The sequence below is a fragment of the Zophobas morio genome, unplaced genomic scaffold, assembly GCF_036711695.1.
Source record: "Zophobas morio isolate AGI-343-1 ecotype UQ-CSIRO unplaced genomic scaffold, CSIRO_AGI_Zmor_V1 ptg000011l, whole genome shotgun sequence".
NCBI lineage: Eukaryota > Metazoa > Arthropoda > Insecta > Coleoptera > Tenebrionidae > Zophobas > Zophobas morio.
In genome coordinates, this window is record NW_026972116.1 from 10,753,062 (window position 1) to 10,769,476 (window position 16,415).

The window sequence follows — 16,415 nt, forward strand, 5'->3', positions numbered from 1 at the left end:
GCTTCTTTAACGTTTAACGGGAATAATATTTCAGGAATGCACTGGTTCCATTTGTTTGGCGTATGGCCTGGAATCCTGCCAATGTATTCCGAAGAAGGGTGACCCAAAAACTAAAGCATGCGAGTTATGCTGTAAGCACTCAGGAGATGATAAACCGTGTCTTTCTTCGTTTGATTGGAATAACATGCCATATGACGTACCGGACATGTACTCGAAACCTGGAACGCCTTGTAACGATTACAGCGGTTACTGCGACGTGTTCCAGATGTGTAGGGAAGTTGATCCTTCGGGACCTTTAGCTACTTTGAGAAAGTTACTTCTGTCTGAGGAGAGTTTCGCCAGTTTTAAGAAGTGGATGATGGACTACTGGTATGCTGTGGCCGCTATCATCGCACTAGTAATTGCCCTACTGGTAAGTATCAATTAAGTTTACTGAAAGATAATTATTGTTAATTAACACTTTATAAGACTAAAATACAGTTAGAAATACGTTTACGTGTGGCACGTAAGTATATTTTTTATGAATACGGTAGTCGCTAAATAAATGGAGCTTTTTAATGGTAATAAATAAATGAGTAGCAGCTACACCTACTCCCTACAACTACAATTGAACAACTTTAAGCAACAGCGTCTAACAAAAACATCGTAATTACAGAGATTTGAAACATAATAAGGTGTTTTTGTTGGAGATTACCAATTCTAGAAAAACTGGTAGATAAAGAAAATCCTTTCTCTGAAATATTTAGATTTATTTCAAAAACAGACAATTACTAATAATTCACCATTGGGTCCATTTTTGTATACTCTTGACTTTGTCGAAAAAATGTTAAGTTTATAGGTTACTTTCAATGTACACTTATCCTGGCACGGGATTCTACCTGCCAGTGGTACAGTCTCATTTATGGATGATCTGTTTATTATCCAATTATTACCTTATTTAACTTCACACGGCAATACAGTTTTATTGGACACAAAAATAATGTTCTGAGAGTAACATTTTGATTAATATTGAAGCCGCAAAGAATCCGTTTTTCTGATCCAGGATAATTCAAGTTATCGGACGTTATATCCGCATGCCACACGTGTTTAAAGGATCACAAACAGAAATGAATTTGTCCAGTTGATCAGCAGAGATCGAGTCCAAAGAATAATCACATGTTTTGCTTGACCGAATCCCGTATCTTCTTGGCTATTTCGCTCTTATTGGAAACTAAATCTTGTGTATAACCCTCTGTTACGATTGACGATTTCCACCCACCTTGGCAACGTTTCACTGTTATAATATCAGTTTCTGCATTTGCCAGCAAAGTTGCTGAACGTCTCAAATCGTGAAAAAGAATTAGCTCTAACTGCTTGTACATGGCTCCACACTGTATTAATTATGCAAAAAAACCTCTTGATTTTCAAAGCACTCAACACATCGTTCGAATTTGTTCCAGGTATTAAGCACCAAATATCTTAGCAAGAGACCCAACTTAAAACTGAAGTCTGTTACAATAATCCACGGTTCACCAACCGAAGCCGTCAGACTTCCTCCCGACGGAGACAATGGTCAAGTCACAGTGCACCCAGCAGTAAGATCAAAACTACCTCTAAAACGTAAAGTACGAAACGGCAAAGTCAAAAGGAAACGCAAAGTAAAAGAATCAATCAACAACAACGTAAACAGCCCAAGCCGAAGCAAGAACTCACCTAAGAAAAAGAAACGAGTATCGGCTCCAGTCGGTGCAGAAGAAAGCAGGAAGAAACCCGTCGACGCTACAGTTATCGAAATACCTCACAGTAAAGTGAAAAAGTCTCCTCAAATCACCGCCAACAACAAAAAGAAAAAGAGGAAGAAGGAAATCATCGACTACAGTAACGTTCAGGCGGATGCCGATGGCAAGAAGGGATTAATTAGCGCCGAGGTGCTCCATAATCCTCTAACACCTGAAGCCGACCCGGTCGGGAAAGTGCAAAATTGGCTGCTGAAGTCCCAGTACGCTTTACCCAAGTCCAAGTCCACCCCGGCGGGATTGACCGACAAGTCCCGAAGGAGCCCTCACAAGCGTCCCACTATTAGGCCCCGAACTGATAAGAGCAAGTCGCACAGTGTGGGCAACATTCCGAACGAGAAAGAGAAAGTTCGATTACAAGTGGTGTATAAACCGCCGTTTAAATTTAGTGTTAAGTTGCGCAAACCGGAAAAAACTAGTGTGGTCATCGAACGCGTCGATGCCAACAGAAAGACTGAAAAAAATAAAGTCCCTAGGACAGGTGTGCTTGTGCGTACTGTGAAACAGCGTGAGCCGAAGCCGAGTAATAAAACGAGTGTTGATAATCCAGCTGTCGCGATAGACGCAGCTCCCGTAGCTAGTCCGATGCAGGTTGTTGATTCTCCCGCTACTAAACCTGATGATATTGATTCCAATATTCATACCGTCCAGTCTGATTTAGAAGTATTGTTGTCTGAAAGCGAATTTCTATTTTCAGATGACTGATATTACATTTTGCAATGACCCAAATTGACTTGTTTAAGGCTGTGGAAACAAACATTCCGCACTCTCAGAGCTGCTTAATATTAAGTTTTTATTCAGGTTGACACCATTCTGCAATGAAACTTTACTAAAATTGGGTTTTTATTTCACGGAAAAGTGCCTTTTGACAGTGATTGGAATAAACTAAATTGAACCCAATTTTGAAAATAGAGTGAAAATATTGACCAATAGGCTACAGATTGAAAAATATACTCATAAAAGTTTGCTGTGTAGGCAGAAATGATTTCATTCTCGTTCAGGTTGAGATTAAAGAAACAACTGTCTCTAGTAAGAGGAATGCGTAATATTTATTTTCAACGTGTTAAATTCGAACATGCCTTTTTGGTAATTAATTTATAGTCAAAACAATATGGATAGAATATTCCCAGTAGAAACGAGTGCATACTTAAAAACTCGGAGATTACAGGAATTTATATAAGTTATTTTAGCGTCTTATGGAGATGCATATATTAGCAATATTCTAAAGTCTTGGACATTAGTGAGATTTATGTAGCGTAAAATTGCGTAAATTTAAAATTCTATACATTAAAATGAGTGTAGTACCCAATGAAACACCTATTTCTAAAATGTAATGGAAAGTTTGTACTTTTAATGATATCCACATGATACATAGCCCAAATATACAAACATCTGGTCACACACTATACAACTTAATTTAAAATGGTCCCAGGTAATATATACTTAGGAATGCATGTAGGTTTTAACCAAAACAAAATATTATAGGTTAGAGAGAACCAGAAAACCCATATTAAAACCTTTGTAGGATACAAGCAGTATAAATCAATGTATGAAGATTGTTTCTGACAAAAAAGGCCCAGTTGACACTAATACATATCAACCGATTCTGCCGAATGGACCTTTGAATAAGGACTTCATTAGACATTTTTATAATGTCACCTTCAATCACTTTGAGGGTTTTACATATTTCAAAACACCAAATAATACCACGATATTAAGAGACCTAAAATAAAAAAAAATTGCATCATTTTTAGGTTACCGATTCTTGTCCAAAAAAAAAGAGGGACTAGGAAAACGCATAAGTTCTACGTCAAATCCCCACTCTTATAGTAAGATATTTCTAGACTTCCTGGAGAGCTAGAGATTTTTATTTATGACCTGGTCACCAAAATTTCTCATTTTATTGTCATAATTTTTAAATTGGAGTGCAGAAGGTACTTGACTTCCATTGTTCCTGATCTTGAGAGCAGACATGTGGTTTTTGTCCTGTTGTTTTTAAAAATATTTTTAATACCATTGCGTCCTTGTGATCAGTCCTGTAAACAATAACTAGAATAAAAATTAGTATAACTATTGCATCATAGTTTACTTGTCCTCGCGGGGGCAACGTCGTTGAAGAAACCGTGATCCTTTTTTTTTTTATAAAAATCAGTGTCTTAGTTTTAGTAATATCATCAGACATTCCAATTTGTACTTTGTTAAAATATTTGGTTCTACGTTAAAATAGTTATTCCAATCACTAACTTTTGGCGCTACCATTCCAACGCCTTTTTCACAAATTCCCCCTAAAATAGCTAACAGTAACTTAATAGTAACTCCTCAAACGTAGCGCTGCTGGACACAGTTTATATTACAGATACATTCCTGCTTACCTCTTCAATAAAGTTTCATTGTAACGGGTGTAAAATTTGATTAACAGTGATCACTTAGGTTAAAATATTTTACTTACTCTCTTATCCAAGTGTTAAAATTGAAAGAAACTAAAATATATTTATTTACGTAACTCTGTAACTTAACACAACTGCTGCTTGTATGGTATTTTTACAGTGCCATTTTTGTACTGTACTGTGGTACAAACAAATAGGACGTAGTTTACATCGTCTCATTTGGTACAACCACTTTTCGTAAGATACTATTGTGTCAAGCAAAAAGGACTTCATTCAAGTAATTTAGCGTGCCAAATAATTGCTTTCATATTAACATAGTTGAAATTTATACACGCTGAAAGTGTTCTGAACCTACTATTTTGTGTACCCTTGTTAATAAAAATGTTCATTGTATAGAATGTTGCTTTCACACTAAGTGGACTATGATGTGATATACAGCACCAATAACGTATGCAGTATGTCACATTATATTGAGTTTATTAACGTGAAAGCGTTTTTCACTTCCATTGTGTTATGATGTGTTACTAATTGAAAATTTTATTGAGAGTAAACCCTTTCTTTTATGTGTAAAATTAATATTCTGTTGTGAAAACACTAATTTGGTTGTTCTTTTAATTTTAATAGTAATTTATAATTGTTTAACGTACTTCTTACTAAAACGTACTTAATTAGCACTAAATTATTTACTTAATTACGTATAATTATGTACTTTACCTTTTTATACAATAAATTTTTAAAATTTTAAAGACTTGCTTATGCAACCCAAAATACACATACGGTTTTCCCAATAATTAAAGTATCATTATTTGTAAATTGCAGTTTGAATTCACCTTGCAAGTACAAGAAAGTCATGTAATTTAAGACAGTTTTTAACACACATTGTTTTTCTACCGCTTTTTTAAATCTGCAGTACCGGAAACTAATTCCCATAATCTACATACAATTTAGTTACACAATGCATGAATTTTTTATATGGTTGGTGAAACTGCGTTCCTGCAGCTTTTCGATTTTTGATTTCAGAACTTTCCAAGTAAGTTTTTCTAAATCTACTTTTACAAATCACTTGCAGGAGCACTAAAAGTGTTAAGTAGCGTTTAAAATGTACAGAGGAAGTTGAATTTTGACTAATACTATTCTAAGTTTAGTGAATGAGTTTGTTTATTTATTGAGGTTATGTTGCACTCACCGGTCCTCAGTTGTAGCGCCGCCGGAAATGGAGAAATCCGGAGGAAAATTTGTTTTAGAATGGGAAACGCACTCTAAACAGATCTCTAAAGGTTTGTGCATGTTGATGGAAAGACAGTGTTTGGTTGATATAGCTGTGTGCTGTGGGAGTAACACATTGCATGCTCATAAATGTGTCCTGGCAGCAAGCAGTAGTTATTTTAAAGTAACTTACTCGTAAAATGTGCTTAATACACGCTTCTTTCAAACCAGATTTTATAGGAACACCTTGAAAACAAAGCTATTGAACAGGTGGTAATAAATGGTTTAGATTTTGCAGTGATGAAATCCTTGATTGAGTTCATGTATTGTGGAGAATGCTCTTTTTCTGAAGACCATCTGAAGCATTTTATTGCAGCAGTAAAATTTTTTAAGATTGTTGCACTGGAAAATGTTTTTGCTGAGAATGAATATCAGAATGTTGCAGGTATGTATCTTACGGCATTTTAAAAATAGCGGTACTTGGTAGAAGTTCTACATTCTGACACCCTGATAGATCTACGTGGATATTTTATAAAGTAGTTGTGTCATTTAGGTAGAGGAATGGCAGATATTAAAAAAAATATACGCCTATACACAGGTACATATATTTTTAAAGGGGCAGATTAGATGTCGCTGCGGTAAATTTGCCGATCTTTACGGGGACATCAGTGCTAGATATTTTAGTTAACACCTTATTAATAATCTGATGATCAAATAGTCAAACGTAACCGAAGTTTTCGAAATTTGCTACAGTAGACTGTCGAAAGATTTTTATTGTTTGCGCCGAAACTGACGACCACGTTCTTCGTACCCAAAAAGCTCTAATTCTGTTCAGTTCTACTGTTTTCTGCAATGGTGCTGTGTTGCACACCACACAAAACCAACAAGCAACAGTGCATATTAACAAAACTGACAAATTTTATGTTACTATGACCCGCATTTGATGTGTATTTGATACACTGGCTTAAGATACAAAAGTGAGCGCGCAATCCAGGTTTGTGATTGCCAATGGATTGCACTCATAGTCGAGATAGTAAGGAATTCGTTTGCAATTCTCCATTATGATTGGCAATTTTGTTATAAAACATTTTCTTTCTTTCATTAATATTTTTTTGTGTCTATAGAAAAATTAATACAAATAATTGCATTTAATTGTTTTTTAATTGTGTAATAACACTTCTTGATGCTTTACTCTGCCGCAATATGATAGGTTGTATAAAGTTTTTGTTTTCTTATTACTTGATTTACATCTTAGTGCTATAGGCAGAAGCTGATTTGTCGTCACTGATCTCGAGTTTTCTAAACAAAAAACTGTTGATGGAAATAAATATGTATTATAAATCTATCGGATCGACTACCAAAGCATTAAGGTTCAAACGACTTAATATATTTTTGAATGATACATTTTTATCGCTTCAAATAAAAATTCGTGCCGCATTCAGTGTAAAACGCTTATCATAAATATAAATTAAAACCTAAGTATTACTAATAAACTGGTGCAGTATTTGTTACTGATTTCTACCTTATTTGTTTCATGTTATATCTACTATGGGACTATTCTGACTCACTACAACGATCAGAATATACACTTTAAAACAATTAACTGCATAGGTCATAAATAAGCCATATACAAAAAATCTGGTTGGGATCATCATAAAATTAATGTAAAAATTACAACACATTGATAACCTTTTCCATAAATATTTATTTATCCTTTTATTAAAATAGATTAGATACAATTTTGAAATAAATTCGAATGGAATGGCGAAATCAATTACAACCAGATAGCGAATTCTTGCGGTAAGACGGCAAATCGTCATTGCAATGGTGCATGTGAACCTCGCGTCGGAACAGTAAACCTTTAAAAGGTGGCTACCGGTACGGTACAAAAATTCACGTATATACAGCGCCGGTCGTAAGAAATGAAACGCAAAGATGATCGCATTACAAACTCACGTTTTATGTTAAGTATTAATTCAAGAAATAGTTACTTAAACTGCAACTTAGTCCTCACTAAATCCTCACGGGTCCAGTCTCTGGCAATAGAAGCATGCTTTTAATCGTTTTACGCTCACGAATAATAAATCAGTTTATTTGGCAACATAGTTATGAACATTGTTAAATATGTATTTACTATGAAACATAAATTTCATGTTGTATTAAATGACTAAAGTCATTACTTTTCAGAAGAAGTTAATAAAATTAATCTCAGCTAATCTCTTTTTTTTTCTAACAAAACCAACAGAGCTACGACAAAACCATCTATAATTTCCGGATTTTCCGTAGATACATTTTTTTGTACATTCGCTTTTTTTTCAGAAATGATATCAACATTTTCTTTTAAAATAAAGTGGTGGTTATTTTTTTAGTAGGTACATTAAATACAGTATGCTTTTCAGTGGTGCAGTATGTTCTTTTTGCGTTTGATTCAACACTTTAAAAAATATAAATCATCAATCTCAATTTACACATTTAACCTGAATATTTCAAATAATTACAAAAGTATGTAGTAGTTATAAATTTGGAATAGAAAATTAACACAAAAACTTTTTCTTTTTAGATGGGTTATTTTTTATTATTTCATTTGTATAATAATAATCATATGAATTTCGTTTGATAAAACAAAATACAGATTTTTCAATTGTCTCTGCAATTATTAAAAAAAATCAAAAACCTTAAAGTGTTTAAGACTACATAGTATTTTCTTTGCAGCTGCATACAATATCACAAAAGTGTTGTTTTCAGTTTGAAATAAAAAACTTGACGTCATTTGCAATATACAATTATAGTCCGGAAACTACCAAATCGATTGTTGTTAAATCTTAAATGTACGTTAGGAATATCGTGTAGGTGGTAAACCGCTAAATAAAATTTGCCTAATCATCCTCATCAACAATTTGATGACATCATCTCAAAATTTTACTTAGTACATACATGCCATATAAATTTTATAACATACTCCGGTACTTCTGGTTTATGAATTTGCCCTGATTTTGTTTGTTATTATTATAATTTTTAATATTCATATTATAATATTTCTCGTAGTAAAGGTGATCTTTAAATACATAGTACCAACCATACAAAATATGGGCTATGTCTCAGTGGCAAACGGGCCAGCTTTGCATCTGAGTGGTGGGAGTTCAATCTCCGATATATATCCATTTTTACCTTACACTGTGACTGGTTTACCTATACCCTAGCAGTCCATACATATCCCTACTTTAAATTGTAAGAGTTATCTTAATTTTGTAATTTTTCGAAGAAACTGAATTTATGGGACTGTTTTCTTTAATTACAAAATGTAGGAAATATTTTTCTGCATTCAAAAAATTAAACAAGCTATCAAACAAACAGGAACATTAGTAAATTTTGACCGTTGCCGATCACCGCCTCCTGTTCTGAATTTATGGTTTCTTGGAATAATGCGTTTGTATCAATGCAAAATCGATATCAGAGGAGCGGTTAACATTCGTTCTTTAAAATTTCGATGTGTATGGTTGTTGTGAGTGACACCTTATTTAGAATTGCTTATATGTACAAAATGACTCAAAAAAAATTAATTAATGAGGCAGGTTATTTTATTTATTAAATTAAGAATAGCTGACCCGATTTTCCACAAAATTTGGAAAAATAATACTATTATTGTTAGTATTCCACTCCACCTATCCAAATTGATGTGTCCTTGCTGGAATATTGATGATATCATCACAAAAACTCACTTCAAATACACGATTTTTGCACTTATTTAGATCCTGCTAATTCAGTTCATAAAAATTTACTTGGGCAATTTAAAAAAGTAAGACGATCTAAAGTGTTACATAACATTTGATAATTCCAGTTGACGTCGCGAAAATTGTGACGAGGTGGAAATCCCACATTCGTCAACGCTTTTTTTCAGTTTTGAAAAAATCTTTGTTACTTGAAAATTGACAAATTAAATGGTAACAATATAAGCAGTTTTGTTTGTGTGGTTATTTCTAAAACATACACTTAATCTCAGGTAAAAATATTTAGAAGTTGATACTTTTAAATATTTTTAAATATTTAATCTAGAAATATTTCTAGATTAAATTCCAAACAATGATTTACAAGCGTCGCCAATACACTTATCACTTAAAATGATGGCAGAGAATTGCTTATTGTGTGGTGTTAGAAAATCGAGATATATCTAGTATATCTCGATTTTCTAACAACATATACATATAAACCGTTTTTACGTTTACTTACGTTAACGTATTAATGGAAACTGTTGATTATAGAAAATGTTTAATACGTTTCCCATTTATCGAAATTATTTAGTAGATATTGTTTTAGCAGTCACAAATTGGATTTTATAATGTAGAATTCTATAAACCAAAATTTGCATTGTTACGGTTTCCTGGTTGGTTTTATGACTAGACTATAAAAGGACGTCATCGTAAAACGTTAATACAGTGTCCACTTTTATTTTCGTGAGTCATATTCATATTATATACACTATTTTAAAAGTGTTTGAAGAAAGTAAAGCAATGTTATGACCTTAACATTCTCTGAACGATATAACATCAATATAAATTAACCGCAAGAACATTCCAGATGTTCTAAAACATGTAGTGTATCAAACAAATTTGTAAAATATAACTTTTCACTCTACTACCTATTTTAATAAAGCTTAAAGTTTCAGTTCAAGAGAAACCCTAGATTTTCAACCTAATGATTCCAACGTTATTAATCAATCAATATCAATTAAATAATTTTATCTTAATAAATACGTTTGTAAGAACGTGATGTGTATTTTTTGTTATTGAAAAAAATTAAATATGCTCATACTTTTAAAACTAATATTTTCCATACGTTAATTTACGTTTTTGCGTTAATTGTTTCATGCTAACTTTTAAAAGCGTACAGTTTCGGTCTTTTCCATTAAAGGATAAAATTAATGTCATTAAGAAGTATTTTTTAAAATATACTTAGATCATGTAAAAATGATTTGGTCCTTTGAGTGAATTTTGTATTGAATTTGTTACATACAAATTTTGGCAAAACCAAAGTATCCACACTGAAAAAACGAAAAACAACACAACAGAGAAACAATTTTATCATTAAAAAACACAGAATTAAAATTATAATTTTGTTTCTACATTGTCATCATTGTTGTCATTAAGATCGATCACAACTGGAGGTAAATCACCTATTGACGAATCTTCAACCTTAATAACATGTTTTGAACAACATCGATGACACGTGATCGATCTTGTCACATCTTATGCGAATTAATTTCGGGACATTATGACTTAATTTAGGAGTGTGATTTATTTTCCGTACGGCATGTTTTAAATACGGGCAAGTTAATTCCGTAAGATATTATATATACAATGTGGTTAAAAAAACTACGAGACCTATCACCATCATTTGATTACTCACTCATCCACGAGTTTTAATTTTCAAAGCTGTACATCTAGCGGTCCCATAGTTGTAACAGTGGAGGCGCCTAACTTTACAACCGGCCTCTATATAACTCTGTATATGTTTGCGGAGAAATGCAGAGATAATTAATAATGCTAAAAGTTATTTACTTTTATTCATTAAACCTTAGATCGCAACTGAGCTCTTAAATTTAAAGATATTATCTCTGGCAGTTTATTTGTAACCCTTCTATAGAACTCTTTGTGCTAGTAATTGTCGTGGCGATAAATCACAAGTTTCGTTTGGGATACTAGAACAATTTTTGCACGTACCACACCCGTAACGGGAACTATGTAGGTCTTTGTTAGGTATATAGATAGTGAAATTAAAATCAATATTGAACGCATAAAAATGTAATCACGAATCACTATCCATCTCAGACTTCATAAATCATGTAGCTAGGCTAATCCATGATAATCTCATCATGTACTATATTAGATTACAAAATTGAACCTGTCATTCAACAATCTGTAGATTATTCCACGAATCAGTGAAAAACATTAATGGTTGGGTTCAACAAACGTATAGTCAACAAAAATTTTACTTTTAAAGTTGTTTCTCTGGGGAACATTTATTTTTATGTGCCATGTCGATCGGTGAAGTTACACTGGAAAAATCGTGAAGGCGACGTCTGGATGGAGAACGAGCAGCAGCTCATTTAACCAATCTTTACGTCGTTGCACTTTAAAATGGCTCTGATTTCTCCAGGAAATTTGGCGAAATATCACCGTAGGATAATTACGACTAGTTCCATTAATCATTCTAAAACTCACGTTTGTGCCAAGTGTTTTTGTAAAAATAAACAGAAATGTTTTGCACTAAACATTCCAAATTAAAAAAAAACGACGTTAATTTTGTAAACTTTTCCAGCTGACGAAGTGTGCATTCCTCCTCCGCAATTTATATGCAAACCCCCAAAGTACCCAACCGTTTACAAACCTTTTACCAGCGCGTCCTTGCCTCCAAAAATAAATTACGCCCTAAGCAATGCGTACAGCCAGCATAAATTCAAGCGAAAATGCCTTGGGAGCGAAGCTGAAAAAGCTTGTGCCAAAGAGGCCCAGGCGAGTCGGGTCGCTTTGGCTAATTTGCGAAAAGTAATGGCTAGCACACCGCAAGTTCATTCTTTCATTGTAGAGGAGTCATTCAATGAAACAACAGTCGAGAATTTCATCCCAAACGTAGAAGAAAATTACGTCGAAAATATCCATGAGGTGCAGTTCGTTAATGGGAATTCGCCTCAAGTGGCCACAAATGGCAAATCCCTTAGTGTGATCCCGGTTTCCAGCACTCAGGGTCTAACAACCGATAAAATCAAACATATTTTGGGGAATGATAAGGTGGAAATTATGTTCCAAACAAGCGACGGAAATTTCGTGAACCTTTCCGATGAGGTGTTGCTGAACTTATCCAAGGGCGGCATCCAATATCAGGTTGTGGATGAAAACGGCCACATCGGGGAAGTTCAGGAATTGAAGACTCTCGACAACGCCAGCATCCCTAATAAAGCCGCCAACATGGAATCATTCCACGATGATTCCAGTTTAAAAAGAGAGGAAAATTTTGATTTGCAGATTGTGAAAAACCCAGAAGAAATCGATAAACTCGCGAAGGCTATACCAGAGGAGTACATTGATCCCAGCTTTTCCAGCGCTGCTTGCAACAAAAATAATATCGAGACGTTACAGTTACACGAAGGTTTCAGTGAAGACATTTACGAGAACAGCTTCCACATGCAAAGCTCCGAAATTTTCGAACCTGAAAATCTGAGCATGCATTCCGACTTGATGGAGCACAATCCGATGGAATTCGCTACTGTCAATGATTTGAAATACAAGTATGTAGCAAAAATTAATTCTTTGAAAAATTCGAGTGACACTATTACTCTGAGTCATCACGACATCATAACTAAAGTCAATGGCGATACAAATCAAGATTCTTCAGGTGAATCTAATGAGGTGTTGGTTATGGAGACGGATACGGTTAAAACCACTCAGAATAAATCATCTTTGAAGTTTACACCGGACATGTTTTTTGCTGAGCTCCCAGGTAATACATGTACGGAAGATAAATCCGAGATTCCTGCTGAGAGTGATGGTGCAAAATAAATTGTTCTTTAAATTAATGTTCACTTTTTATGCTTGAGTTTTTAAAAGTTTGTGTTGTTTTTTTTTCCCTTTCAAAGTTTAGGTGTTGTTTTTCTTTAATAGTTTAATAAATTGGTTATTTTTTGTATGTGCTTAATTTTACATTTCTTTAAAAAAACAGTTCTTCAAACCGATGCCACGTCATAAAAACTACCGACAGTGTTAACTTCACACAAGTTAATTGTTTAATTTTTTGTAGTCACACAATGAACGGAAAAAGTTGAGGTTAGATGTCCTAGAAAATGTATAATCCATCACCTAAATTTCATCATACATTTCAGCTTGTGTCACCAACAGAAATAAAATGAAAGCCTTGTGTTGGTAAAGAGTTTAAGTTTAACGTAGATTTTAGTTTTATAATGCTTTTAAAATGTCATCCCTATGTAGATTTTTTCGTGTTTGAAGGACAAGCCCTTGACCCAGTCGAAGGCCAAAGTACATACAAGTTTAAAATACGTACTTATTTTCTAAAATTTCAAGTTTAACAGATGTGTGTTCATATTTTTGTTTAGTAAATTTCAGAAAGTTTAGTATAGTAAGTATAATATGACTTTATGGAGGAGATCGAGCACGTGCTGCCCACACAGGTGGCACGTGCTGGTTTGGAAACACTTGTTGCAATAACGTCCGCTATTTGGGCCTGATCTGCAACTAATTCGACGTTATGCTACTTATTATTTGATCAATTAATTGGAAAGTAGCCTACATCAACAGTCGTGTTCACTACTGCAGGTAAGTTAAGTCAGAATTCTAAGGACCAGGCAGACCATACAATTTTTCGACGTGTTACAGAAACACCATTTACTATCAAAAACTTCTGGAAGCAGGTTTCTAACCCAATTTACTAGGTTGGACCAATAATCATGAACGTCTAGCAGAAGTTCTAAGGAATAATAAACAAACCAGCTAACAAAGGAACACAGCACATTTAAAGAACTACATATTTCTCTTTCGACGTGACCTATAGTTCACCTTCCTTTCATATAAATTATCTAAACTCAAAACTACAATTATCATAATATCATCGTATGTATATGTATAGTAGTGGTATAAGAGATAATAATATTATAACACCAACGCACTGATCTTGATTCGCATATTAACAAAAACGACGAAAAATATTTTTGCTGCGGTGATTTGGGTTGACAACCAGTAATTAATTTAAATAAAGTTATAGCAGTCTAGAGGCGACAGTTATGTAAAAGCAAAAATAGAAAACTTTATGCGTCAGTCCGAATTACGTCCAAATAGTAAAAAAATGAACTTGAACTGGCGGCGAATTAATTAGAACACTGGGAACAATAAGAACAAGATCAACAATAAAATTTGCAAACAAAACCAGCGACTTTTTCTTTTAGACTGAATTTTTAATTTGTATAGTTGACCTGTTTGGTAAATAAGATTATTGTAGCTATTATTATCTCACAAATGCCAAAGATAGTTTCAAACTGGCATAATAATTGTTGTAATCTTACTATAAATTAAAATCAGGGAAATTCTGCAGAGTTTACTGAAAAACTGCATCCAGAAACGGAATTTTTTGTCTGCAGTTCAGGATCAAGGTTGTCAACACACAAAGAACAGATAATGTAGTATCAAAGATCCGAGAAAAGAAACGATTGTAAGCGACTGTGTAAAGAAAAATCCGAAACAATTGAAATATCATTTCGTCTTGTAGTCTCCTGACACACAGTGAATACACTCGATCCACAAACACCATCATTCGCAAAAGAACTATCAATAATAGTTCGAAGTTTGCTTCAAGATACTCCCTTTCAAACTACATTGGGATTGAACATTATTGACAAAGTTAAACATAACATCTTTATGAAACACAGTAAACAAACCCTTTTGTTTACATTGTTCGTCATAAAATAAAGAACTCAGGACAAAACCAAATTTTCAAATACGTGTAGTTAACTAGTTATCCATGGAAATGAAGGCATATGTTAAGTTCAAGAGTAGTAGGGTGAGGTTAGGGAATACTGTCGTCGGTCAAGTTGCTGGAATTATAGAATCTTGAACATCATTTCGCTTGTCAACAACCTCATCAGTACATATCAGTAATTGGTCGTATTACCGGTAATGACAGATGTCTTGCATAAGTGCCAGTCATGTCCGGGTCAGTTGTAGATTTTAAAATAATAATCTATAACTATAACCCAAGCATTCCGCACAAATTTGTCACATTGCCGAATGCTTTCAAATGCAGTATGGTGAACCCTAAGCTTGGAACAGTGCCCTTAAATCAAAATGCCAATAGATATATCGAGGGCAAATTGTTCTGGAGAGGAAAAACCTGTGAAATAAGGTAGAAGGAACTTTTTTCACATTTGCAAAAAATCTCCCCAGCTTTAATAAAAATCAAATCAAATCGATACAAATATTTGAGCATCACAAGTTATTGCGATGGAGTGGCGGCAAATTTAAATATGGACAGTGGAGCAAGAAAAAACCCAGCGTGAGGACGCATAGCGACCGCGGTGACGGACGCTACTCGTGAATGTTGTATTTACACTAATTACAGTTACAACACGCGACGTAAGATTAAGACTCGTATTCCTGAGGTTTACTTTCATCCTCTCAAAGGAGGCAGCCAGCTAGACGGCCGGATTCAGTAGAGAGGAAAATCTGGTATTGCAGTAAACATTCACATGAATATGATAATGAGAAAAAACTACATTTAAGTGCAACCCCGTCACTTTGTTAAAATCTGACGATAACGCAACGGATATTTTACGAGTAATTACGAGAGAAAAAGAACCAAAATTTACGTGATGTCAAATTATGCATTAATTCAAGTTAATGATTAAATCAAAATGAACTGACAAAAATCATACCGTGAATTCCCAATTCACATAAAAGAAAGCACATATGAAATAAACAATACAAATCAAAATAACGGGTGGTCTCGGTCATCGTGCTTCGGGACCAAATGTTCAAATTCAACCTGTAAGAAATTATTAAATCTGTAAGAAAATATTGCAGCTCTCCCATTTTCGAGTCTACGATGATATTAATTTAGCTGATGAATGATATTTCTCGTTGTCCTTTCTCTCAAATTGAATCGATCTTTAAGATTAGTATAACTGGTATATTAAATGAACTATGTACTTACGATGTCGTTATTAAAATAATTGGAGCTTGAAAAAGTAAATTTTCGCCATGTGTTTTACTTGAAAAGGTACATTATTATTGTTAAATTGTATTAGAACCATGAACAGTTAAAATCTTAACATCAACTGTGAATTTACAAACAATAAAATAAAAATGACACCTGTTGACGAATTCACCAAAGTTTCACAGCATTTCCGATTAGGTACATAAATAACAAAAACTTTTAAGCACGCACCCCTACAACAATTATTCCTACGAGTATTAACAGAGTTATTTGAATGGTGTCAGAAAAAAAAATAAAAACATTCAACGGGGTAACCTAACAATTCCCAGTTGCT

General features: G+C 33.9%; 2 protein-coding genes across 4 annotated transcripts in view; both read left to right on the forward strand.

Moving 5' to 3' along the window:
* Positions 1–3,333, forward strand: part of LOC135126905 (disintegrin and metalloproteinase domain-containing protein 10-like) — a 271,695-nt gene extending 268,362 nt beyond the window's left edge. Inside the window, exons 11-12 of the mRNA XM_064053121.1 lie at positions 35–412; positions 1,440–3,333. Coding sequence (XP_063909191.1) covers positions 35–412; positions 1,440–2,480 — 1,419 coding nt within the window. The 3' untranslated portion in view covers positions 2,481–3,333. The remainder of the gene's footprint in view (positions 1–34; positions 413–1,439) is intronic.
* A 1,761-nt stretch (positions 3,334–5,094) lies between these two features.
* On the forward strand, positions 5,095–13,048 carry LOC135126906 (uncharacterized). 3 transcript variants are annotated; one of them, XM_064053123.1, is made up of 4 exons: positions 5,095–5,192; positions 5,359–5,552; positions 5,609–5,813; positions 11,684–13,048. In XM_064053123.1, the coding sequence occupies exons 2-4, from the start codon at positions 5,376–5,378 to the stop codon at positions 12,919–12,921; spliced, it is 1,620 nt and encodes a 539-aa protein (XP_063909193.1). In that variant the 5' UTR covers positions 5,095–5,192; positions 5,359–5,375; the 3' UTR covers positions 12,922–13,048. The 3 variants fall into 3 exon arrangements, with proteins under 3 accessions (XP_063909193.1, XP_063909192.1, XP_063909194.1); XM_064053122.1 differs by lacking the exon at positions 5,095–5,192 and having other exon boundaries at positions 5,199–5,552; XM_064053124.1 differs by lacking the exon at positions 5,095–5,192 and having other exon boundaries at positions 5,199–5,552; positions 11,951–13,048.
* The last annotated feature ends 3,367 nt before the right edge of the window (positions 13,049–16,415 follow it).

Coding starts and splice junctions, on each gene's coding strand:
- LOC135126906 (XM_064053123.1), top strand. CDS start 5,376: ATGGAGAAATCCGGAGGAAAATTTGTTTTAGAATGGGAAACGCACTCT. Junction 5,553..5,608: donor CAAGCAGTAGTTATTTTAAA/GTAACTTACTCG, acceptor CAGATTTTATAG/GAACACCTTGAAAACAAAGC. Junction 5,814..11,683: donor TGAATATCAGAATGTTGCAG/GTATGTATCTTA, acceptor AAACTTTTCCAG/CTGACGAAGTGTGCATTCCT.